The sequence below is a fragment of the Triturus cristatus genome, chromosome 2_2, assembly GCF_964204655.1.
Source record: "Triturus cristatus chromosome 2_2, aTriCri1.1, whole genome shotgun sequence".
Taxonomy (NCBI): domain Eukaryota; kingdom Metazoa; phylum Chordata; class Amphibia; order Caudata; family Salamandridae; genus Triturus; species Triturus cristatus.
In genome coordinates, this window is record NC_140582.1 from 1,097,911,065 (window position 1) to 1,097,937,206 (window position 26,142).

Genomic DNA, 26,142 nt, shown 5'->3' on the forward strand with positions numbered 1-26,142 from the left:
AAAGATTATACTAAGGATGCAATGAACAGCTCACCTTTATATAATTCTGTAAGGAATGCAAAGTAACCGACAAGAGTGGGAACACTGTATCGCTTAAGGGTCCACTGTATGCTATGTTCCTTAATTATGCGTTAGTGACGTCCTCTGATGTAGACACCTAACCCGTCATTGGTGAGCAATATGAACACATTTTATATTTAATGTATGTAACTGTTTGTTTCATGATGTTGCAGCCCATGTGGGGGGCTTCACTGCACTTTCGCTGTGGCATTTAGAGGTTGTTCTGTATTGCTAACTTATTCAGTGCACCTGCTGTTGAAGGCCACCATGTGCTCTTTGAAGTCAAAATAAGTAAATATACTGAGTTAGAAAGGCGAAGAGTGCTTTTCTGTCTGTTGGTTGTCAAGCAAAGGTTTCTTCCAGAGAGCTGTACTAAGCCAGAAAGTGTTCCCAGGTTTGTTTATTTTTGAAGATAGAAACCACAAGAGATTGTTGAGTATAAAACACACAGTGCGTTGTAGTGTTGTAATCTCTTTATTAGATGATCTTGCCCACACCTGTGATAAAAGCTGTGCACCAAGCATAAAGGCCTGCATTCAGTCCTTTGGACCGATAGGCACCAATGCAGCCTTTGTACAGCTAAATGTACAATTCTGCAAGCTTCGGCAAGCTTCATAGCACTCCCTGTTTCTCAAGGAGATGCTTAGGACAAGTAATAACAGCTTGTATACAGCAATTTTTACTCTTTATTGTTAACCATTACAAGGTACTCACAGGTACCAAGGTGGAATTTGGGACAACACAACTTAAGCATAGTGATGATAATTGAATGCAAGTGTAGTTGCTTTAAAAGCAAGGATGCAATTTGTGAAGACTACTGCTAAACTGTTGAAATTGATGAAGGGTTGCTATAGTGTTGGTGGTGAATCCAAAGCCTTTATGAGTAGAAAGAGCTATGTTAGCTCTCTAGATGAGAGGAGATTGCAGATGTTCCTGATATAATAGGTCAGTGGATTCGAGAGATGGGGCCACCAGACAAGGTAGGCTAGCCCTGGGGTTCCGCAGCACCAATGATATGTCGTTCCTGGGGAGGTTTTTACAGATGGGAATGGGTTGAATGTGCAACCGTGTGAAGGGCGTTGGTGATGATTAAGTGATAACTGGCGTGTGCCTTGCAAGTCAAGTGCCGGTTGCGTGCAGATGATGCAATGTGGATGAGAAATGGGTGTTGTGTCTGGAGCTAGCTAATAATGTAAGAGTAGCTTCCTGATGAAGCTGTAGAAGTGAATGCCAGCATTTTGAAGGACCATCTATAGCGAACTGCAGTATTTTAACCAGAGAGTGTGAAAACATGTGTTCCTCAGCAGTTTGTTCAAAGTAATAGTCAAGAGCTTTAGGTGACTGAAATCAACAGTGTTGAAACCCTTCCAACACCAGCTTGATTTTCAAATGGCTGCTAAGGTGTCAAAAAACATCTCTGTGCCAAACTAAAGACCCATTTAGACAGCTATCATATGTTTATTGACTGTTATTTTGGAATTCTATCTGCTGCGATTGGCATCTACCATGATGGCATTTCAATAGCAACTGAATATCTTTCTGCTAGCTAATTTATGTAGAGGGGGAGGAGGCATAAGTCACTGGCCTTCCATGGTGCATCGCTAATTGAAAATGTCATCTGTGTGTGTGATCCAATTGCTTGGCCTAGTCTTGACCAGTTGAAGCTTTTTCTTCATGATAAATCCCTTTAGGAGCTTTGTACTCGAAATCTATCCCAATAAATAGCCCACTTTACTAATTGTTCCGGCAAATGTATTTCCAAAGTATTGAAATACACAATGTTAATAGCAGAATACATTTTATTATTGTTTTATACATTACATGATATAAGAAGAAAATTCATGGAAAGAGAGATTAACCTAACACTGGCTTGTAGTAATGGAATTGATACTACACTTCACAGGATAGTACATTCTATTGGAGATTAGAAATGACGTGTATTGTTGCCTCTTTTGCTTCTAGAAACACTCTTTTCTGTTGATGGTTTTTATGAGAGGTAATGATAAGGCCTTGTGAGTGACCTCACAACTGTAGGTCTCATAGGACTCCCACTCCACTGTTGTCAAAGTGACCATACTGGTCCTGCTGTACGTGTTGTCCTTTTCTTGCATGTTCTGGCCGTTGTCCACGTCCTTGGTGATGACCTTGCCATCTGCTTTCCAACTAACCTTTACATCACCTGGATAGTAGTTGTTGAGCATGCACACTAGGGTGGCCGATCCTTCGTTAACTTGCTCCTGTGAAGGCGGAAAGAGGAACACTGAAGGAGCAGCATCCTCTCCTGTTAACACAAACAGAGACCTATGTTTAACTGGAATAGCACATAATATACATGCTTCTTGAAATTCAGAAGTCTTCACAGTTTGTCATTAACATAATTTGTTGCTTTTCCAAATTACATTTCAGTTACAATTTCCCCACAGAGTTTGGCATTGAATCGCATTTAGCATACACATGGTCTGCTTTTGAAGCCCTTGATAGTTTCATTGTGACATCGGTTATCATTGGCCAACAGTTTGTCCTGTCACAGTAGGCAAGGCAGCTCTTAGTGTGACATCGCAGTAAGTGTTTAAAGATCCCTCAGTAAAATAGGCCCAGTAAAATAAGTCACTTTCACAGTGGATGATTATACAATGCTAGCTAAACTCACAGGACAAAAATAGCTCAAAAAGAGTAGACAATCAAGAAATGGAAAATACACTAAGTTACAAAAACTAAATTGTAATATAAAATAAAATAAAAGTTGAAGAGATTACACCCAGCTAAAAAGGAAAAAACAAACTGAACACACTTGATTACTCCTTTACAGTTTGTAAGGTTTCAGTCCCATAACTGAGTTCATTGAGTGAGACATTTTGGACTGAGGTCGTTCTGGTCACCTTAGGAGCATTTGTATGTAATTTCAGCCACCCCTAATTCTGATCTCTTCCTTTGATGCATTCCATGTCTTAGACTGTACATCCCAAGGTCATCTTAACATAGAAGTTGATAGTTGAGGGGGTCGAAGCCTGTTAGTGGGTTGGGGAGCAGCATCTAAAATACTTTGTATGAGGTAACATAGAGAAACATTGTGCAATATTTCTGTTGCCTTCCATATTGAATGCAGCTCACAGTTTGGGTCCCAGGCTCAGGTTTGTCATTTACACCATTATGTTGTTCTCCTGAGGGTTTCTTTGGAAAGACTAAATCTTATCGCCTATGGAACCCTTCAAAGAATTCAACTGACAGAAAAAAGTAAGAATATGTACAGAGGGAAATGTAAGCAAAGAACAGCCACAACAGTTGGAAGCAGGGTATAAAGACGATGGACTCTTGAAACATCTTGTTATGTCAGTTGTCATGCTGGGCTTAATCTAAATTTAGGGTACTGAAGCACAGGGTTGAAAGTGAAGATGGAGAAGGGGTGGGATGCAGAGTAGGCAGCAGTAAGAGGAATAAAAGAAGGAGGTTATGGAGAGTGGGAGAACACCTAGAGATGTGCTAAGTGAAAAAGAAGATGGTGAAATAAGAGGACACATATCTAAAGTGGGATCCTTGATGGCTGAGGTTGGAAAACAGAGGCAGCGGTGCCCAGAAGAGCAATCAAGAAAGAGGTATTCTCTGGGCATGACCCATTGATATTGTGACATCTTAGTTAAAAAAAGCTGACTGTGTTCATGACAGGCGTATGAATTTGCTCTGTTTAGGGAATTAGTTGCCACTTTTAGAGTTTGGGCACTCATGAGCACTGGTTTTGGGGGCAGAGACACATTAAGTCTCACTTTGGGCATTAATATAGTTTTACTTTAAAATGTCTTTCAACTGCAAATAACTATATATCAAATTACCACAAATTCTTTAAAACATAATGATTTTTCATTATGATTTCATGGGAGAGAACTACGTGTCTCACTGTAGCACAGTGATCTATATAAGAATGCATATTGAGGTCATGCAGACCTTATACAAACTGCGTCATTTAATACTATGCATCTTTGATAGAATATTGAAAGACTGATTTTCCCCATTTAGCTTCATTGACTGAACAGTATTTAAGTAAATGTAATATTTGGTAATCTCAGCATAAGACCTAGTTTTTATGTACCGGTCAGATGGTTTAAGGCACTTGTTTTCTGTTATAGGGGATTCCTACTAGGGACAATTTCCACAGTAACTGCTGATGGGGCAAAGGTTTAAGTTAACCTTTTTCACAACTTTGGTTGAGAATCCTACATATGAAAAGTGACAGTCGTGGGTGAAGACAGTTTCTGCAGTGTTGAAGAGCATGTCTCATAATTCAAAATGATGATTTGCACTGATTTAATATATGGGTTTCTAAAATAAATTACCACGTCTCTGGAAAATTTTAAAGTAGTACATTAAACTAATCCAAAACTGGCTCTTCAGAAGCCTCATGTAGAGGGATAGCTGGATGAATTGAACATTCGCCTGTGCAACTAATTAGTGATCATTAGGTTGCAAGTCTGAATATAATTAACCTTCCATGCCTTTCTTCTTCGAGAAGGTTAGTAAATTGAGCACCATGAATTGTGTAATAGAAACTTCCGGTGGGAAAAGTGGAGTTTGCAGTGCTATATAAGAATAAATGTTTAATTCTGTATAAGAGAACTATGCTTCAAAGATTGAATGGAAACTAAATACTTCCGAAACTGATCAAGATAAAGCATGATTTCTTTTTTAACGTGTTCCTTAAAAACTCAAGACTGGTTAACTAACATCCCATGGTTTACCAATAGAACAATCTACAGATTGCCAAACGTGATTGTCTGCTTTTAAAATAGAACATTCTAAATATCAGCCGCGGTCGGTAGTAGGAGTAACTGCAGAGCGGTGACGTGAGGAGGGGGAGAGGCAGGGTGGGGGGTAGTAAACTGTGGATTACGGGGGTTTACAGGTAAGTTAACATATAAATTAACTCCTTCCCTGCTCATGACGGAACCACTCCGTCATGAGCCACGGGCGCCGTGTGCTCATGACGGAGTGGTTCCGTCATGCTGCGGCCATTGGCGGCCGCTCCGCCCATGCGGCACTGATTCCCCGCCTGTGCGGGCGATCAATGCGAGTGGGCGGAGTTGTGACGGAACCACTCCGTCATGAGCACAGCGCGCCCGTGGCTCATGACGGAGTGGTTCCGTCACGAGCATGGCAGCGCCACAAACCCCCCAAACCTCCCCAGCGCCGCGGCAAAATTCGTGCCGCGGCGAAGGGGTTAATAAAACGAATTTCGTTGCCTGCACTGCATCGCATTTGGGGATGCAGTGCACGTAACGAAATTCATTTTATTAATTTATATGTTAACTTACCTGTAAACCTCCGTAATCCATAGTTTACCACCCCCCACCCTGCCCCTCCCCCTCCCCACGTCACCGCCCTGCAGTTACTCCTACTACCGACCGCGGCTGCTAAATATATGTACTGAACGTGCCAATGCTTGGTTGCCTGCACTGCTCTCTAACATAATCATAATATGGAAATATTTTATATTAAAGTAAATGCTTTTTGTGTGTGTATTCTAGTAAAATATGAGCAACTACACCTATTTACAATACTGTATTTTGGCCATGTGTGTACTAATCTTGATATCATTTCACCAGTGACTGCAGTACACTATGTTTTATGCAGGTGGGCAGATTGTACTCAAATGTGATCAGTCACCTGTGCCTTGTTCTGGAAAAGTGACTCACACTGTGATAAACCCCGGTCCATGAGAGCTTAGCCTGCTAAGTGTCATTAAAAAGTTTTGTTTGTACTATAAATTGAGTTTAACTACTCAGAATCCTCTTAAAATAATGATGTTGTAAATTCTCTTTCAGATTAAACAACTGCTATATTGCATTTGATTGATAACCATATCCTTAAACAGAGCCTTCCAGGCCAGAAAGCTAGTGTATATTCTTCTTTTAGTTTTCGAAGAAAATCAGTTGAGTGTTCTTTGTAGAAATGTGTGTTTTTGTTATTGGCTTATGCTGCTTGCTTTGTGTTTCCACAAATGTATCTATATTTGTAGCATGTGTGTTACCTAATGCTTTGCAGTGTTTGCACATTATGAAGTAAAAGTGTATAATGGTGCTGGCTGATCTGGTTACAAAATACATTTTTCGACATTCATTTGACTGTAGAAAACTTGACTTCTTAGTGCCTAGCAAGTAGTCTAAGCAACATTGGTACGCCCATCAGTTGATGCTCTTTTTGCTGAATCCAGGCAAGCAGTTTGATAGTTTTAGGATGAACCTCATTTTGCAAGAATCATTTAGTTAAAAAACTATTTTATATTCAACCTTACATTTGAAAACATTGAGCTCTAAAAACGTTTAGTTAAACACCATTTCTAAATGGATGTATTTTCATGTCATCAACACCGTAATTTCAAGCATTACCATGTCACGGCATTACTTCAGTTGAATAGGTTTAATATTCGAACTCCAGTCCAAGCCAATTTAAGTGCTGGGTCACAGCAATGGTAATTGTGGTAAGGGAAAAAGTTCTAATGTTAAGTTTCTTTTCAATTTAATATTTTTTTAACTAAGTGTATTCAGAGCTAAACACTTTTGAATAAATGCCTTTCAAATGTAATCAATCAAATTCTTTATTCAACACAAATACTTGTACCATAAAAGATCATAACATATATTACAAATAAATATAGTGTTTAAAAAACAATGGGAATGAAACTGTCAAATCAGATCTAAAAATATGTGTTACAATATAATGCTTTTCCTAGGATGTATAGTATCCCAAATATAAATTGCAGTACTTAAACATACAAAAGGGTTCTCAAGTGCAAATATATGAAGTGCCTCAATTTTAAAATCCCTGATATTTTGTGCTAGAAGGATTGGTTTTAAATAATGTTTTCTCAAACCAACTTAAAAACTGCAGAATAAAATAAAGTGCTGCGTACTTTGTGTCGATACGCCATCGCAGGGGTCAAACTTGTAGGGCATTTATTCATATCAGGAAAGGCAAATTAAATGTTTAAAATTATTGCTGAGTGCCCTTTTTAATACCTTAAAGCAAGGAATAAAATATGCCCTTACTTCTGCTTCTGACATTTCTTTGTGAGTGGAAACACTGCAACTAATCTAATTTGCCCCATTTAAACCCAGCCATATGTTATCTTATATCTTATAAAACAAGCAGGACTGTTCAACAATTTATTTTCTCATGAGACACTATAAAAGAACAAAAGAGCTTGCATTGAAACCAATTTCAATTTATGGGTCTGATGCTCAGCTCTTAAATTTTGTGACTTATCAAAAGGGCATACCACCATTATTCACAATTATTTTTTTATTAAATTGCACTGATCATGGCTCTGACATCTGCTCTTAAAAATGTTTTAGGTAACAGTTGTCACATTTTGTTATCGTGGAAAATACTGAAGAATGACAGCAGTAATGCAAACATAATGTTTATTCAAAAACTTAGTTCCGTTACTTAAGGCATACCACAATGCTTACCAAGAGCTCGACCACCATACAATCAATCGGGGTAATGTAACTCGAGATTGTAAATTCACTTAGTCCATATTCTACAACATGAGAACTCTAATATCTGTAAGCTGTTAAAAGTGTTTAATGGCATGCAAAGAGTGGGTTGTTTATCACCAGATGAATTGCCTACTTTTGAAAAGGTTACTAAAAATAAATGAGTACTCCCTTTATATCTCTACCTTGGTTCCATTACCGAAAGTGTACCACAGTGCCTAACTACAACCCATTCTCTCTACAAAATCTAATGTGTCAGAGTGAATGCTGGTCACAAACCTGCATTCTTCATAATATTTAACATTCACATATCACACAGGACTTGTGAAGATGGGGTTTATTAATAGAACCAACAAAAATTCTACATTTTTATTTTGGTTATATTTGCACTGCCTTTCAATTAAAAGTATTAATTGTTGACCGTTTATTAAAATAAAGGTAACATTTAAATTGTTTGTTCTATTTTTACTTTATCTTTGGTTTCTGTATTAAAAATGAACTAAACTGATAATATAGAGCGCAGCAGCTACACCAAAAATGTATTGTATGATATTAAAAGTGGATCACAAATCCACATAGAATGAATTCTGTATCATGGAAAAAACTAAAATCAATATGAAGGTTTAAGTATTTCAATAATGATTTGTCAAAAGTAAACATATTTAGAAAACAAGTCTGATATGTCTAATTTATGTTGTATGCTTTATAACTACAATCAAATATTGAAATAAAAATACTCACATTTGCCTCAACTTTGATCCCTTTTCCAAAAGTGAACTACAGTGTTTGCCTAGAGTCCAATCTCTCTATAAGCATGCATAGTCCTTATTCTGCAACATGATTTCTCAAATACTAATATGTAGGTAAAATCATTTTGGGAATGACTTTTAAAGTATAATTTCTTTATGAAAACAGAAAATATCAAATGATTAATCTTCTTACCATGCTTTACTCCAATAAAAAGGTAAGATGTTACAAAGGTTTAAACATAAAGATAAAAAATCATGTTTACATTTTATCTCAGCCATGGTTCTTACATCAAAATTGAACCACAATAGTACCTTAAACTCTACTAAAGAATCCAATCAGCTGTGTGGACATGATAGAGGCCCCAAATGCAACATGTACAAGCTATGTTCTACTACATGAGATGTTGAACATGCAAGTGACAGTAAAAAGTACAGTTTAGAAAATTGTGTTAGCAATTAAACCAAAAAGAAGTCTCAAGTACTTATTTTTGACGTACTTTCATATTTTATTCTAAGTAGAAAATTGTAAATTATTTTGCGTGCGTGAAAGGTAATTAATTGTACTTACATTTTATTTCAACTCTGGTACATTTTCCAAAAGTGAGCCACAGTGTGTGCTGAAGACTCACTACTCTTATAAAAACCCACTGGTATTCTACCATGCATGACTTGCAATCTTCTATTACTCAAATAATGTGTAGTCACATTTTAGAGGACATATTAAAGCACAATCAGATCTCATTGCCGACAATAAACTAATCTATATTTTATATTTTCAGTTAGTCTTATGATCTGGCCTGCTTACCACCAATTCCAGTGGAATCATTGTATTAATCGTTTGTATCTTCCAGGAGACATGATTGTCTTAAAAAATATTTTATTTTTAATCATAATTTAATTTTTTATACATGCCAGTGATAACTTTGAAACATACCTGGAGACAGGCAAAGAGCTCTGAGAAAGATGTTTACCAGAAAGTCACATTCTGTACTGGTTAAAAAGCATAACCTTCCCTTCTTTTTGCTAGCCTATTTTGTAAAAAAATTCAATTTATTCTTTAATGGTGCTTCCTTTACCCTTTTAACTTTTCTGCTACAGAACGGCTTCTCTAAATGTACATTCACTAGATATTCAAAGAAACTTCTGCTAACTTCATAAGTTGTCAAAATACCAAACATATTCAGTTAATCATTTTAACATTCCAAGGAATCGGTGCACTGTACAAATCGGAGGATCAAATTAAACGTACTCACGTTTGATTTCTACCCTGGTTCCTTTGCCAAAAGTAAACCACGGTGATTCACTGTAGCTGATTCACTGTACAAAAACCCTTAGAATAGTAGCTGAGGAGTGGGTGACTACTGGTGCTCACTTCCCCTATTATTTAAAACCTATTTTAGAACATTGTGAATTGATACATTGAGAAAATTAATGTAAATATGTGTGGGGCAGAAGCTATCTCTTTGAGAAAAGGTCAGGTGTATTGGGTGCTTTGAATATATGTTACACATGTGCTGAGCATGTGGACATAATCTTGTAAAATTGCCTTTAAAAGAAAAGTAGACTGGAACCAGTATGTAAAATGTATTGTACAGGCATAAGGAGAAAGAAAATGTCACGTGTGGACTATTTGAAATAACTAGTCTTCAATTGAATACCTTTTACAATTAATGCTTTTGTTAAAAAGAAAAATGTATACCTCCCAGGGGACATGCTTGTATTAACAATATTTTACATCATAATGAAATTGTTTATCTGTGTCAGTGACAACTTTGAGAGATGACCGGAGATAGGTAAAGAGGTTGGAGAAAGATGTTTACTAGAAAATGTAAAAACATCTTTGTGCCATCAGTCACATTCTGTACTGGTTAAAAAGCATACATTTCACTTCTTTTTGCTAGCTCATTTTATACAAAACTTCACTTTATTCTGTAATGGTGTTTATTTTACCTTGTTTGCCTTTCTGCTACAGGTAGACCACTAAATGTATATTCACTAGAAATTCAAAGAAACTTTTGCTAACTTCATAAGTTATCAAAATACCAAACACATTCAGTTAATCATTTTAACATTCCAAGGAATCTGTACACTGTACAAATCGGAGGATCAAATTAAACGTACTCACGTTTGATTTCTACCCTGGTTCCTTTGCCAAAAGTAAGCCACGGTGATTCACTGTAGCTGATTCACTGTACAAAAACCCTTAGAATAGTAGCTGAGGAGTGGGTGACTACTGGTGCTCACTTCCCCTATTATTTAAAACCTATTTTAGAACATTGTGAATTGATACATTGAGAAAATTAATGTAAATATGTGTGGGGCAGAAGCTATCTCTTTGAGAAAAGGTCAGGTGTATTGGGTACTTTGAATATATGTTACACATGTGCTGAGCATGTGGGCATAATCTTGTAAAATTGCCTTTAAAAGAAAAGTAGACTGGAACCAGTATGTAGAATGTATTGTACAGGCATAAGGAGAAAGAAAATGTCACGTGTGGACTATTTGAAATAACTAGTCTTCAATTGAATACCTTTTACAATTAATGCTTTTGTTAAAAAGAAAAATGTATACCTCCCAGGGGACATGCTTGTATTAACAATATTTTACATCATAATGAAATTGTTTATCTGTGTTAGTGACAACTTTGAGAGATGACCGGAGATAGGTAAAGAGGTTGGAGAAAGATGTTTACTAGAAAATGTAAAAACATCTTTGTGCCATCAGTCACATTCTGTACTGGTTAAAAAACATACATTTCACTTCTTTTTGCTAGCTCATTTTATACAAAACTTCACTTTATTCTGTAATGGTGTTTATTTTACCTTGTTTGCCTTTCTGCAACAGGCAGACCACTAAATGTATATTCACTAGAAATTCAAAGAAACTTTTGCTAACTTCATAATTTATCGAAATACCAAAGATATTCAGTTAATCATTTAAACATTTCGAGGAAGCTGTACACTGAACAACTTGGAGGATCAAATTAAATGTACTCACGTTTGATTTCTACCTTGGTTCCTTTGCCAAAAGTCCACCACAGTGATTCACTGTAGGTGATGCACTGTACAAAAAACCTTAGCAGAATATGCGAGGAGTGGGTGACTACTGATGCTCACTTCCCCCATTATTTAAAGCCTATTTTAGAACATTGTGCAGTGATACATTGAAAAATAGATGTAAATATGTGCTGGGAAGAAGCTATCTCTTTGAGAACAGGTCAAGTGTATTGAGTGCTTAGAATGCATGTTCCACATGTGCTGAGAATGAAGAAATGATCTTGTAAAAATGCCTCTACAAAAGAAAAGTAGACTAGAAACAGTGTAGAGAACAAATTGTGCAGGCTTCAGGAGACAGAAAGTGCCACAAGTGGACTGTTTGAAATGACCAGTCTTCAATTGAGTATGTTTTAAAAATAATGTTTAAAAGAAAAATATATACCGGGGTATATTCTTGTATTAGTAATATTATTTTTTAAATCACAATGTAATTTTTTTATCCGTGTCAGTGATAACTTTGAAAGATGTATGGAGACAAGCAAAGAGATCTGAGAAAGACATTTACTAAAAGAATTAAAAACATCTTTGTGCCATCTGTCACATTCTGTACGGGTCAAACATAGATTGTTGTGCTCTTCGTAGACACAAACTAATGCCTAAAGCAATTCAGTTTTGCAGTTTTTCAGATGCAAAAAAGAACCATGAAAAACCACCCAGAAAAGGGCTTTTCATAATACCAATACCATTACATGGTGCCTTATTGTCAGGATTTTAGCAAGCAGAAGACAGGAAGATACACAAATGGAAGACTATTTGGTTCTGTCTGAGAAACACATGAAAACAACGAAGTATTGGAAACTGTCGAGGACTGGCTCACACAGAGGCACAGAGGGTCAGGAACATGTAGATCTGGGTCAGGGTTGTTAGAGCCTGCATTATGTTTTCTGTATCCTGTAAAAAGGCTGCAACATAGCAAGATAAAACTTGTTTGGTGGCTCCCACTGTCACTCAGTTCATCACTGCATTATGTCCTCCAGGTTTATTGTTTTGCTCCTTTCCAGTTTGTGTATCCTCTTTTCCCAATTTGGGCACTGCTCTTGGTACCTGGCTTGGCAGTTCAGTCTGGACTGTTCCCATGAGACACAGGGTTAAGAGTGATTTGTATATGGCTGGGTCTAAACTGGGGTGGCATGGTGGGAAAAAGAATGATAGATTTAACCCAGATCTCTTGACTGGTGGGGAATGTCTGATTTGCTCTGCATTCTGTACATCATCTGTGTGTTTTTTGCTTCAAGAATATTGGGCTGATTGGTTCCATCTCTGCAGATAGCCTGTTGACAAAGTGATAACCTAGCACCTCTGGTCTCAGGGTGTTTCCTGGTGCCTTTGGGGCTCTTTATTGCCATCTTTTCTGAAGTAGTCAGTGAGTCTGTTCTGCTTTTCCTTTCCTAGTCATATTTCCATTTTCGTTGTTTAAATGTGTTAATCATCAGTGTGCCATTTGACTTTCTGCCCCAACCTTGAAATGTCTCACTTAAACATCATCCAATCTGGGCTTGCTGAGGAATTCACCTGTGACATTTACCTGCAGATGTGGCATGTTCCTACTCCTGCCTTCTGTTATAAGCCTCTTTTCCTGTTCCAGACTCTTCCTGAAGGTTGCTCAAACTACGCTGCCTCTGTGGAAGTCCTTGCGAGGAGGTTGGTGGATTATCGTTGACTCCAATACCTTACTTTGCCTTGACACGTCTCAGTGCTTTATATGTCTATGTCTCTTCACATTACCACTATCAAGCTGATTTGCGTGTCGTTTTATTTGCATCAGGAGTAGTTGGGGTGTCAGGGTGACTAAATTACATATTATATTACGCCCAGCTCCTATCTATTTCTGATTTGAACTACCTCTGCGTACAGTATACCCCACATCCAAGGAGCAGACAAAGACTTTTTTATGGAAATTATTATATATATTTTTAAATGTTTTAATTAATATTCTGTCATACAACCAGCACAACAGGTTGGCCATTCTTTAGTAGTTGCCATGACAAGTGGAAGGGGCACCAACAGACGGGTCTATCAGACAAACCGGTTTTCTACGGGTGTTTAGTTAATAGCATGTGATGGGCAGAAAGGGGCGTGCCAGCCTTATGAAGCGCCCTGTTCAATGTGATGGTCTTTGTAGGGATTACTACTTGAGATTTCCCATCCCAAATGGAGTTGAGTCAGTTCCTTTTTTAATCATATGTAAAGGAAGCATTGAAGAGTGAAGAATACAACACAACACCTAGTTCTCTTATTTTTCAGCACATTTATCACCCACCACCAGCTACTACTTTTCTCCCCAATTTTTGCTCCTAGGTGCAAGAGTTTCCCATTGGATTTCTTCTAGGTCTTTTTGCCTGTCTTTTTTCTCTGTTCTGATGTCAGCAAGAGTTGGGTGCTTCTGCATTTATCTTCAGCTTCAATCAAGAGCTACAACATAACATAACATAACACGTGTATTTGTAAAGGGCACGTTCACCACTACGGGTATCTTGGCGCTGAATAACAGATGTTTATTGTTACCCAACTCAATGGTACTCATTTTATCGACCTCAGATAGATGAAAGGCTGAGTGGACCCGCCGGGATTTGAACCTGTGACCATGAGGTCGAACACAGGCCCCTGCAGCAGACGAATTAGTCCACTGAGCCACCAGACCCGGCTGATTGCCAGGTTTTGCTAGCCCTTTAAAGCATTACATGCTAAGTGTACCCCTCTTAAAGAGAGAGCTGACAGCATTCACTTGTACTATTAAGTGAAGGGTGGAAATCTGGCTACTGTCAGAAGTCACTATTTTCTAAGGCAATCAAGAAGAAAACTTGATAGTCTAAAATGGGGAAAAAGACGTGTCCTTGAAGTATCCACTAAAGCTGCAATGAAAGTGTACAGGCACCATTCGCCCTGCTTCACTGAGACTGGAGGTTGATGGAGGAGCGAAGATAAACATCATCCCAGAAGGATGAATGGCAGTAGCCTGAGAACACACGCTCCCTCTTCCAGACTTCTTTAGATGGACAAAGGAAGAGAGGGAGTAAATGTGCTTTGTGGCCAGAATCTCTACAACTGGGAAAACATTTCCTAGGCTTTAGAATAATGAGCACTAGCAGCTCCTATATGATTGTTCCACAGGATAAGACTTGGCTCAGAATACATCACTTATCTTCTATTAAACCCACCATCCCAAAATGAGTCCGAGCATCTCAACATTGTTACAGTGGACCATGCACACCTGCCAACCACATATGGTTACCTTGTGTTATGTCCTCCAGGAAAGGACATTGTTATATAAGTAGGTCAGCGGTCTAGCTGATCCAGACAGAAGTGAGATGCCAGGAACATCCTGGGTGGAGACAGGAAGTACTAGTTTTCCCTCTCACTACAACATTGAGAGAATAGGACGTGTGGAGAGTAGCTCCACATCAGCAGGCCATGTATAAAAGCTGAGAAATTAATAAAGATGAGTTAATAGCCTGATGCCAGGTGCTGTCTTTTATGCAGAGTGTTATGCTTGCCAGTGCTGTGAAGAGAAACCAATCGAGAACAGGACAACTAGCGACAAGGTTGGGATCAAAGATCACGCCTACAGATAACAGAGGCAAGTAATATAAGAAAGTACTAGTTCTGAGGAAGCACAAATTACCTGCAGCTAGCATGCAGCCTTAAAGAAAAGCAGGAATTCTCTAAACTACAAGCCATGCATGCTGCAGCCGGGTGGTGGCCATTTTAAAGTCAGGCAAGTTGAGAGACAGTCCATTGAAGTCTATGGGTGGCCATCTTGAAGTCAGGCACCCCGAGACAAATACACTAAAATCAATGAGGCGGCCATATTGGAATCAGGCAATCCAAGCCTATCTCACTGAAGCCTACTGAGACAGCCATACTAAAGGCAGACACCAAGCCAGGTTGGCTTTTGCAAGGAATACACATAGCTGGAGGCATCAAAGCTGGAACAGCTCTACAAGGAAAATGTGAGGCTGCCAGAAAGAATACAGTGATCCCAAAATAAAAGAAAAACAATTATACGCAAGACCTCTACCGAAGAGGGTCAACAAATAATACATAAAGTATTTTATTTCTCTGTTGACCTACTTGGGAAAAGTCTTAGAGGCCCATGTAGCCAACTGCCTCAGCTCTTTTGTAGAACACTTTCAGGTTTTGGATGCACGCCAGGCCGGCTTTAGACCCACACACTCGACTGAGTCTGTTATTCTTGCTGTTATGGACGTGCTCAGAGGGGGGCGGCTACAGGCACCACCCAGGCCCTGATTCTGTTGGATCTCTCGGCAGCTTTTGACACGGTCGATCATGGTATCCTGATCGACCGTGTCAGCAATGCCGGAATTCAGGGACGGGCCTCAAAGTGGCTTTCCTCCTTCCTGAGTAATCGGACACAAGCAGTGCGCCTTGCCAATTTCTCCTCTAACAAAAGAGATATTACCTTTGGGGTTCCTCAGGGCTCTTCTCTTTCTCCACTCCTTTTCAATCTTTATCTTTTTCCCTAATTTACTTGTTAAGGGAAAGGAATTTGGAATCCTCAGGTATGCAGATGATCTTTGTAGGAGGGTGGATATCTGACTATGGTTACCCACAACTTTTTGCCTAGTGTCTAGCTGGTTTTTCGACTTAGTTGGCCTGAGATCCTGCCATTTAGGGTCTCAGGCTGTCTGCTCTCTCTTTAAAATGGACTCCATGTACCTTAGGTACATACCCAATTGGTAAGGATCATTTTATTGGACCCTATACAGTGTACCCTAGGTACCCAGGGCATAGGTGTACCCTAGGCCTACCAGGGGCTGCAGCATGTATAATGCCACCCCTGGCCTGGCCTTCCAATCAGACACAACTGGCTGATCACTCAGCTGGGGCAGGGTCGTGTAATCACCCCTTGCTTAGATATAGTATACCTATATCTACACTCACAATAGACACATGTGTACCTATCAGCCACTCCTATTGCAGGCCTTCACAATCCTGGAGGCAGAGTGCTTGGTAACATGTGAGATGGTGCTCTAGCATGAGCTGAGCCTGTCTGCAGCTTTCGGAACCATGTCCTTATAGCTGTTCTATGATATCGCCTACCATATACTCTTAAAGTGCCTTATAATCCACACGGTTATGGTAACTATGGTTTGGCTTTATCAAAACATGTCGTGTAAGGTGTCTAACACTTCGGAATAATACCCCATACCATTTCTGGTGATGAGGATAATATTCCTCCCTTCTAGAGGGAGAGACATGTTAAAATCCTACTTTGCTGTTTAACTCTGACCAAAGCCTCAGCATCACAAAATGGATGCTGCTGCCACAGACACGAGTCTGACCTCCTGCAGCTGGGAGCCCTCCCAGCCAGGGAGGCCTGGACAATAGGTTTCCTGCTTGGGGAGGTGCTAGCACCTCCCCAGACAGACTTTAGTGTATTGGGGCAGGGAGGGCTGAAAGGAATGAGACATGCCTGGGGCACACAAGGTGCCCCATGCATAGTCCAGTTCAAACCGGTGCTGGGGCACTCCGGCCCCAGCTCTGGCGCGAAACTGGACAAAGGAAAGGGGGTGTAGCCACACCCCTTCCTGGTCCCACCCATACGAGGGACCTTGCAGGTAGCCCAGCCCACTAGCCTAGTATATTAGAAGGTAGCTGAGCCCTGCAGAATTAGATTATCCTGAACCTGCATCTTGAACAGAAACTCTGGACCTTCGACATTCGACTACGGAAGAAGACTGAAGAATCTCCCTTGTGGCCAAGGAGTGACCACCCTGTGCAAACAGGCACCATCAAGCGACCTGCCGTTTGCTTTGCCTAAGTTCTACGAGGAACCGACTGCAGAGCCCGACCAGCGCCTTGACTTCCAGACTTCTCCGACCCTGATCCACATCCACAGCAAAGCTGAGATCCATGGAGGCGACGAGAGACGTGGGACCGGCTACCTGGGAAAATTGGCTACTTGCTTCCAGCGCAGCTTCTGAGGCATCCTTGAAGTTGTGCTCTGGGGATTGAGAAGCCCCATCCCCGAGCACCATCTGCACCGAAGATCAGCCCTCCACACTCCACGAGTTCTGCGTTGGGCCCTTCTGCATTTTGCTGCTCAACGCGTCTGTCCGGTTACTTGCCCGTTGGCTAGTGACCTCTGCGACGACGAACCTTTGACTTTCCACTGCTGGTTTGGCTCCTCCAGACTGGCCCTTGCTTCCCTGTGAAAGGGAAGCACCTCTGGCCTTCCTGGTCTGCAACAGAAGTGAATCCTTCATCCTTGGTTGCGCTTGCCAAGGCTTGTTAAGTCCGAGATCGACATCGACGACGCCAACAGCAAGAGCCTTTGTGGGGCAGCTCGGCTCCTGGTTCTGGTCATCCTCGACGCCTCCTGGTACCCGTGGCTGCTGTGACAAGCTTCACCTTTTCACCTGCATCTTCACGACATCGCCTGGTTTCTTCCTGGTTCCTTTCCGGCTCCTGGCTGGTGACCTAGACTCTGTCCCCTCTGCTTTCAGGTATCCTTCTTCTTGATTCCATCCTTGGAATCCACCGGACACTCTTCACTGACTGCCTGTCAGCATCTTTCTTCAGGCATCCATAGGAGTCGACGACGAAACCCGACGCAAGTTCACACCTATGCACCCGCAGCCCGTGGGCTAGGTAACTTGAGTACTCCGGTGCTCACAAGGGTATTGACTATCCTAGGGTCTAGTTTCCAAGTCTCTAACTCCTAGCTCCTTCCGAAGTGTCCTAAAACTCTTAATTTCTAAATACTACTATTTCTATCGACTTTAACGCATTACGCATGAGTGTTTCCACTCTGCACCTGAATCCCGTGGGCCTCCCACTTCCTAGCAATTGGTAGTATAGTGTAGCCCCAGCGATTCCCTAGGCCTAGGCCTAACCTGTGTTCGTAACAGTGGTCCTTATACCACTTACTTAGTATATGGTTTGCGTGGCCCCTAGGGCCTATCTGTATTACTTACCTGTGTGACTTATGTATGCTTAAATAAGACTGTGTTGTACTTACCTCGAATCTCATAAAGAGTGCTGAGGGTATTTTGACTACAATAAATACATTCTATTTTTATATATATCTGTTGTGTGTCCTTTCATTTGAAATTCAAGGGATTGCAAATAGTATAACAGCTGGCTTCACATGCCATACAGAGTTTAGCCTAAGACTGCTCTTGTCCATGCTACCACTAGGATAGCTGGTCTATAAGGTTGACTTTACAACCAATCACCATAAGGGTTGTTTGGACTGATACAAGGTGTACACTAGAACTAGTGACATCATATATCAGGCCAACTTCTCACAATCTTCAACTGGTGTTTAATGTTAATTCATCTGTTTCATCCGAGTCCAATGTTCAAGACATAATGGTTTTTATAAGTGACTGGATGAACAACAACCAGTTGAAGTTGAATCCGGAGAAAATTGAGTTGATTCTCACAGGTGGGTTGGCTAACCCTTGGCACTCTAACTTCTGGCCCCCTAAGCTTGGTAATCCCCCTGTGCCAGCTGCCTCTTCGAAGAGTCTGGGGATCATTATTAGTAATGATTTGTACATGAAGTCTTCAATCAGCTCGGTAGTCTCTGCTGGATTCTTTCAGTTGCGTAGAATAAAGAAGATCAGAAGATTTCTGAGTAGGGAAGCCATGATCTTGGTCACTTTAGCCTTAGTGATCTCTCGTCTGGACTATGCCAATTCATTGTATGTTGGCATTCCAGCATACCAACTGAGGCGCCTCCAACTAGTCCAGAACTAGGCGGCTAGGCTGATTTTTCATCAGCCTAAATGGCATCATCTCAGCCCATTAATGAAAAGCCTACACTGGCTCCCAGTGAGTAAGCGCTGCACCTTTAAGATGGGCTGTACTATTTTTAAAGCACTACATGGTAACAGCCCGGTCTTCATTTCGGCTTGTTTACACCGTTACACTCCCTCTCGAAACCTTAGAACCTCTCACCGGAATCTGCTGGAAATTCCTTCAGCCAAACGGAAGAAGTATGGCGGATTACAGTTCTCTGTCCTTGCTCCGCAACTTTGGAACTCCCTCCCAGCCCAGTTAAGGTCTCTGACCTCTCTCGCCCAATTCAGGAAACAGTTAAAGACTTGGGGGCATATTATCAAGAAACTGCGTTAAAATTATCGCCGCTTCAGTGGCAGAAAACTGCCGCTAAAGCAGCAATAATGGGCTTGATAATATGCCCTTGAAAATTCCAATAGAAGCCCATGTTCCGGTGTCAACATGGGCTTCTATTGGAATTCTCACGGGCATATTATCAAGCTCATTATCACCACTTTAGCTGCAGTTTTCTGCCGCTAAAGCAGCGATAATTTTATCGCCGTGCTTGATAATATGCCCCTTGGCTGTTTATTCAAGCATATTCTGATTAAGCTTTCTCCTTGCCATCGCCACGATCCTTACCTGAGCGCCAAGAAACAGGTCGTTGTCTGTGCGCTTAATAAGTGCTTTCAACATAACAAAGTATAGTGAGCAGTCCTCTGGCATTATCATACTAGTATGTAAACAAAACAAACTTCCCTTTTCCTTTAACTCTAGAGGGAAAAGATCAGTATCTTCAACCCCAATTATCTGTCCAGTTATATCTGGATCACCCTGGAACCTTTAAGCACAAGCTTTTACAAGGTCTAATCTTGCCAAGTTAACAAATTTACATTTTGATGTGTACACAATGCCCCACAGTTAAAGACAAAACAAGTTCAAAAGGAATGTTCTATTTATCTATTTTATTAATCAGCATAATATTTCATCAAAATATTTTAGCACAAGTTATTGAAAACATTATTCATCGCTTTTTATTAAAAACATACATTGTACATAGTAAAATTAAGAAAATTAAGAAAAAACTGTTGACGCGGCATTTCGGTGTTAGAAAAGATCGTCACCTTCTTCAGAACAATAATTTTTCAAGATTAAAAAACAGTCTAAATAAAAATATAACCATTGTATGAATAACCAATCTATAGATACATTCCTTTATTTTCTTACATTTTCTTTTAATGTAACAACTTAGGCATTATTCTCAGGGCAGTGTGCTCTATCTGATGTAATTGCTTACACCTTTCTTTTTCAACGTCTATTTCTATGCATTTATACATTTATAAAATCTTTCCAAAAAATAGTCTTGTTGTATTTATGACATCTTAGGCTGTATAATTGCAAGAGAAAAAGGGACATTTCTACATGTTACTAGTCCTGGGATCCTGTCATGCATTTGTCACTTTATTCATCAAACATATATACATAAGGCCTAATTTCTTTTTAGGCTGAAAGCCTTTACATTATTCAACAAAAATACCATTAGCAATGCGTTATTTGCATTATCATACTAGCACATTCCACCATCATGTCGGTGGGAAAAGAAACACAAAAATCTAACCCCTGCATTGAAGTGCCACCACCAGTGAGATAGACCAGCACCCAAGGTTTGGGTCCCAAATGGAACCGGTGGCTGGAGTCACTGGATGAATTTCTTTCAACAACTGATGAGCGAAGAGATGAAAAATGTCTGCTACTACTACTTCAGCTGGTGGGGCATGAAGGCCGACGCCTAATCAGAACATTTTCAACAAAGGACACAGAGACATATGAAAAACTCAAAGAGACACTACGTGCCCATTTCAACACAAAGAAAGACGTGGATCTTCAACGCAGCATGGCAGGAACCAGGTGAGTCATTAACAAATTTCATTATAAGGTTACAAAGTCAGGTACAATACTGCAATTTCAATACATTCACAAATGAGGAAGCAATTCGACTCAGGGTAATTGAGGGCTGTTCAATACCAGACACAAAGCACAACATCCTTCAAAAGCAGCTCTCGCTAAAGGAAATCATTAGGCGTGCCAAAGCTGGAGAGCGGGCCAAAGCAAGAGAATTGCACCTCAATGCAAGAAAGGAAGACAAGGTTCAGGTTCAGGTTCAAAAACAAGTTTATTTAGACAATTGTCCATAAAACATTCTAAAAAAAGCTCACTTAACAGTTAAAAACTTTAAATGAACCTCCCTCCTCGCCGCCGCACCCCCATTACATTTCATTTTTAAAATTCTGTTTAACAGATTGTAAAAACCGAGCAATCCCAACTGCCACATCTAAATATCGCATCTCAGACAATAACTCCATTCCTTTGTTCCTATGAAGAACCTCATATTTAAAAAACAAAGGTCTTAAAAACTTGATCCGATTCGCAAGATAGAAAACGCAGTCCATAAGAATATGCGTGATAGTACATTTAACTTTCAAAGGGAAGGGACAAAGATGACTATTGTTCTGCATCCCAGTCCTATATAGGTGGGATGAATAGATTGGATTAAATCCCACCCGAACCCTTAAAATGTATTTTCTCAAACCTGGATCTGGTAACTGTGATAGATAAGGGAAAACACAATTCAGGCTGAAAGAAGCAAACAAGAAGCTAATAGATGATTTCTTCTTTAAATATAGTAAATCAATTTGTTCTGACGCCATAGCAGCAGATTCTCTCAGTACTTGTTTGCCTGGAAAAGTGAGCCAGGATGTGACTGTACCACTATTTGAATGGAGGTTATTAATTGCAGTTATTCTGGTTCTAACGGCCTTTGCCCACATCCTTTTACTGCTTTGGATCTCTTCCCAACACAATTTGGAGACTTTAACCACCTCATCATCCTCCAACGGCGTGTTAAAGTATCTTAGAGCTCTAGTAGCAGCCGCCATGTTCCAAGAAACCAGACTGCACTCTCTCGTTATAGCCTGGACCATGGTACCTTGGGGGAGTGATAGAAGTATTTTAAGCACTACCCCTTCCAGTCTGTCCCATTCATAGGTTGGATCAAAAGAAAATACCTCTCCCCCATACAGGCCTAACGGTGGGATCTTCCCTTCATAGGCCTTTAGTAATGGGATATGGATAGCCCCCCGAATCTACCATTGAATCCTGATAAACAAGTTGCCTGCAATAGGGCTTCCTGCTTAATGGCATCCCAATGCGTGCCTCAATTCAGATTTCTCCTAAAAGTTAAGCCCAGGTATTTATATTGATCCCCTTGTTCCACCACCTGTGAATCTAGATTCCTGGAAATCATAATTTTAGTCTTTTCCAGATTAATGCAGAGCTTGTTCTGCTTACTATAGGAGGCCAAAGCATAAAGTTTCCTCTGCAGACCAACTGGAGTACAGTCCAATAATACCAAATCATCAGCATAAAGCAGACAAGCGATATGCTGGTCCCTAACTTCAGGCAAGAAAGACTTTGATTGGGAAATAACCAATGGGAGGTCGGCCAAAAATAGACTAAATAGTAAGGGTGCTAAAACGCACCCCTGGCCTTTGTCGATAGAGATTCTTTGGGACAACCGTCCTGACTTGTCTAACTTCACCTGAGCCCAATTGCCGGAGTGCAAGGATTGAAGAGCCCCAAGAAGGTATGGTGGTAGATTCCAAGCAGCAAGTTTTCCCCACAAAATATCTCTGTCAACAGAATCGAAGGCTGTCCGGAAATATACAAAACAACTGCACAATCTGTGATTTTCCTCCAGAGCCTTTCGAGTAATAGCCCACAAAGCAAAACAGTGGTCTATATTGGAGTGACCCTCCTGAAAGCCCCCTTGTTCTAGTGGGATTCTCTTAGTTTCGATGGCCCATTCTTCAGGTTTGGCTAGGATAATCTTGGAGAATATCTTTAATGAAATATCCAAGAGGCTTTTAAGCCTATAATGCATTGGGTCTGTACAGCTCCTTTTTTTAAAATCGGTTTCACTATGGACCCCTTCCAGGTAAAGGGATAAAGGCCAGACCCTGCGAACCAGCTAAACAAGGTAGAGTAAATTGTAGCCCACCAGACACTATTTGTTTTAATTATTACCGCTGGAACATTGTCAGGGCCGGCGGCACGAGAGAGTTTTATTCTCTCAATAACTGCCTTAACTTCCTTTACCTAAAACCAGTTGGCTGGGAGAGTTTGCCCGTAGATATGCTGAGGGCCATCTGAACCTAAAGGTCCCCTATATAACTTCATCAGATAGGTAGCCCACTGGGCTTCCGGAATCATACAGGCCTGCTTTGTCCATTAAACTCTTTGACCTTTGTCCAGAATTTTTGCTGATCATTTAATAATATAATCGCCTGCATCTCCTCCCACTTCCTATAATAAAAAGCTGCCTTTTTCGTCTGCACAAGGGATTAATATTGGCGTTTAAGTTTGACCAGCTCTTGGGTAGCTAAGGGAACAAAACGACGCCTAACACTCCTTGCTTTCTGTCTCACCAGTTGTTTCAACTTTTGGCAATCCTGATCGAACCAGCCCGGGAAGCCCTTTGGGCGGGATTTTGTCTGTCCACCCTTTTCACTTATTTTCACTAAAATGCAGCCCAAAACTCCTTGCACAATATTATTATACCACACAATTACATCATCAACATGAATGGGGTGGATAGGAATCATCTCTAACTGAAGGGATGCTAATTGTTGAAAATGCATAGTGTCTAAACGTGTTGTAAGCCTACGCGGGTAGGACATCTCTAAAAGAAGAACCCTCTCAGGGGATACTGGCTCACACAAATCAAGAACTGCTGTAGTTGCCCAGTGGTCACTGCCCTCATATTTTACCACCTCAAAACTCTTAAAAAGGCCAAAATGCCAAAGGGATGTAAATATATAATCCATAGGGCCCAAAGAGTGGCCCCGCCTGAATTTTGCTGTTGCTGGTGAATCCTTTTTAAAACGTTCATTTAAGTAAATCAGACCGTGGCTTGCCAGCCTTTGACTCAACACTTTGGCTTCTTTTTTGATGGTACCTGCAGAAAACTGTGCTAAGGGAATGTTGTAGGAATCAAACACTTCCTCCAAGTGCTGGTTTAGCTGTGCAGGGAATAGACAAGCATTTACATCCCCTGCCATTATTATCACTGCTTCCAGGTATTTTGCAACCAAATACTGGAAGGGGGATTCAAATAATTCCAGCCAGCGATTCATTTGCCGATGGTCTTCTTTATGGATATAGACATTAATAAGCAGAAAGTATTAAGGACATTTTTACCCACAACCATTTCTACAACAGATAGCTGCAGACCACTTGAAACATTTATGACCTCTAATGGTCTCTTAATCACCTTAGTCGATATTAATGTTAGTACACCTGCAGATGCTCTCTCCGTACCCCGGGAATGACCTTTAGTATTCAAGACCATAAAGCCTTCGACTGACTGGTCCTCTCTTAACCAAGACTCCTGAAGGAATACCAGATGGAAGGGTTTCAAACTTTCTTCCAGTTCACCGCTGTTCTGCAAGCGTTCGAACCCATGGATATTCCAACTTAGGATTCTTAGATTTTAAGAGGGCTAATCGTTCTAGAGTAAGGTGGGCCTAATATTCCAATCAACTTCCTCCGGCAGGTACCGCAGGGGAGAGAAACTATTACCTTGAGCCCATACTAATTGTCTGGATTGTGAGAATGGCCTATCATTTACAATGACCACTCTCTAATCAGTAGATGGATGGCTACTTTGCTGTGTAGCTTTGGGCCATAAGGACGGGATATATGGTATGGATCATTCCCATTGAGCTGCAGATAACCCGCTGTGCATATTTAAAATGGCGGGTGGGAATGAACCTGGCTGAGGTACAAATGATTGAGGGCTCTTTTTTATGGGACACAGGGCCAGTAGACCTACTTTTACTAGGTCTTCATCGGCCTTAAATACTAGGTCCGCAATACAAGGAGAGATGAAAGAAACTCTGGAACCTTCTCTACCTTGATCGCCCAATTGAAACCCCACAGACTCTAGGTCCAACAAGGTTATCCCTGAGAGGGAAGGAATTTGTTGGAATAACTGGAGAGTTTTTGGAGTGATTCAGGGGTCAAAGTTTCTTTGCTTTTTTTCCTTGACGAGTAATATCGAGCAAAAGTTCTGAGCTTCCTAATTGTGACCTAATAAAGGATTCATGAGCTAATGGGTGTTCTAGGGGCAATTTATTTGAGGGCTGAGACTCAACCATCTTGTTACTGACTACTATTTGTTTCTTACTAGAGACGGTAGAACAGACTACTGGGGAAATAGAAGATAGATCCGGACTGGTTTTAGGATGGGGATTTACACTATGTTTTACCCTTTTATGTACCTTTCTACATGGGAGCACATTTGCAATGCTACCACCTTGGGGTCTGGGATGTTGGATTTGGGCTTGAGAACAGATACCACTACTGCATTCCCCTTTCTTATGCATGCGTTTCTTTTTGCATACACGTGGGGCACGACACCCAAGCAATCCATTCCAGGGCCCAACCCCCATTGTACGGTACGACCTTACGGTAAATTTCGAGGGAATAAACCCATGCTGCCTTTTCCTCACAAGCATAGGGTATTTAGAAATATAAACCGATCCCTCCATATTTAACTGGCATTCGCCTTTCCCTGATATAACACTATGCAGCTCAGATGGCTCTGTAGCCATTACTGCAGCAGTTAATTGAGTATTCATGGAGCCACCCAGATTGTCTTTAAAGGATTTTAAGGGCTTCAATTTGTGTTGCATATCATTCAAATAATTTAGTTGGTCCACTTGGTTTGTCCTTATTGATGCCAAAGTTTCTAAAACCCCATGCAAGGTGGTCCGCATAAGTAACATTACGTCCAACAGAGATGATGAGGAGGAGGGCTGGAGTGATATAGACCTCCCCTGCGATCCAAGCGTGGAGTTTGGTTCCCCAACCATGGGAGCATTATATAATGACGTTAGGCTTCCTTGATCCTGTTGATCTTCTCGCCAAGGCGACTGGGATAGACTGGAATCAATGATAACGAAAAGTTCAAGCAAGGAGAAGAGG

At 40.6% G+C, this 26,142-nt stretch overlaps 1 gene segment (V, D, J or C); it reads right to left on the reverse strand.

Annotated features, from left to right (window-relative positions):
- Positions 1-1,841: 1,841 nt before the first annotated feature.
- Positions 1,842-26,142, reverse strand: part of LOC146863213 (Ig kappa chain V region Mem5-like) — an 899,898-nt gene continuing 875,597 nt past the window's right edge. The window contains 2 exon segments of the V gene segment in view: positions 1,842-2,341; positions 9,550-9,586. Of these exon segments, the coding sequence occupies positions 2,019-2,341; positions 9,550-9,586 (360 nt within the window).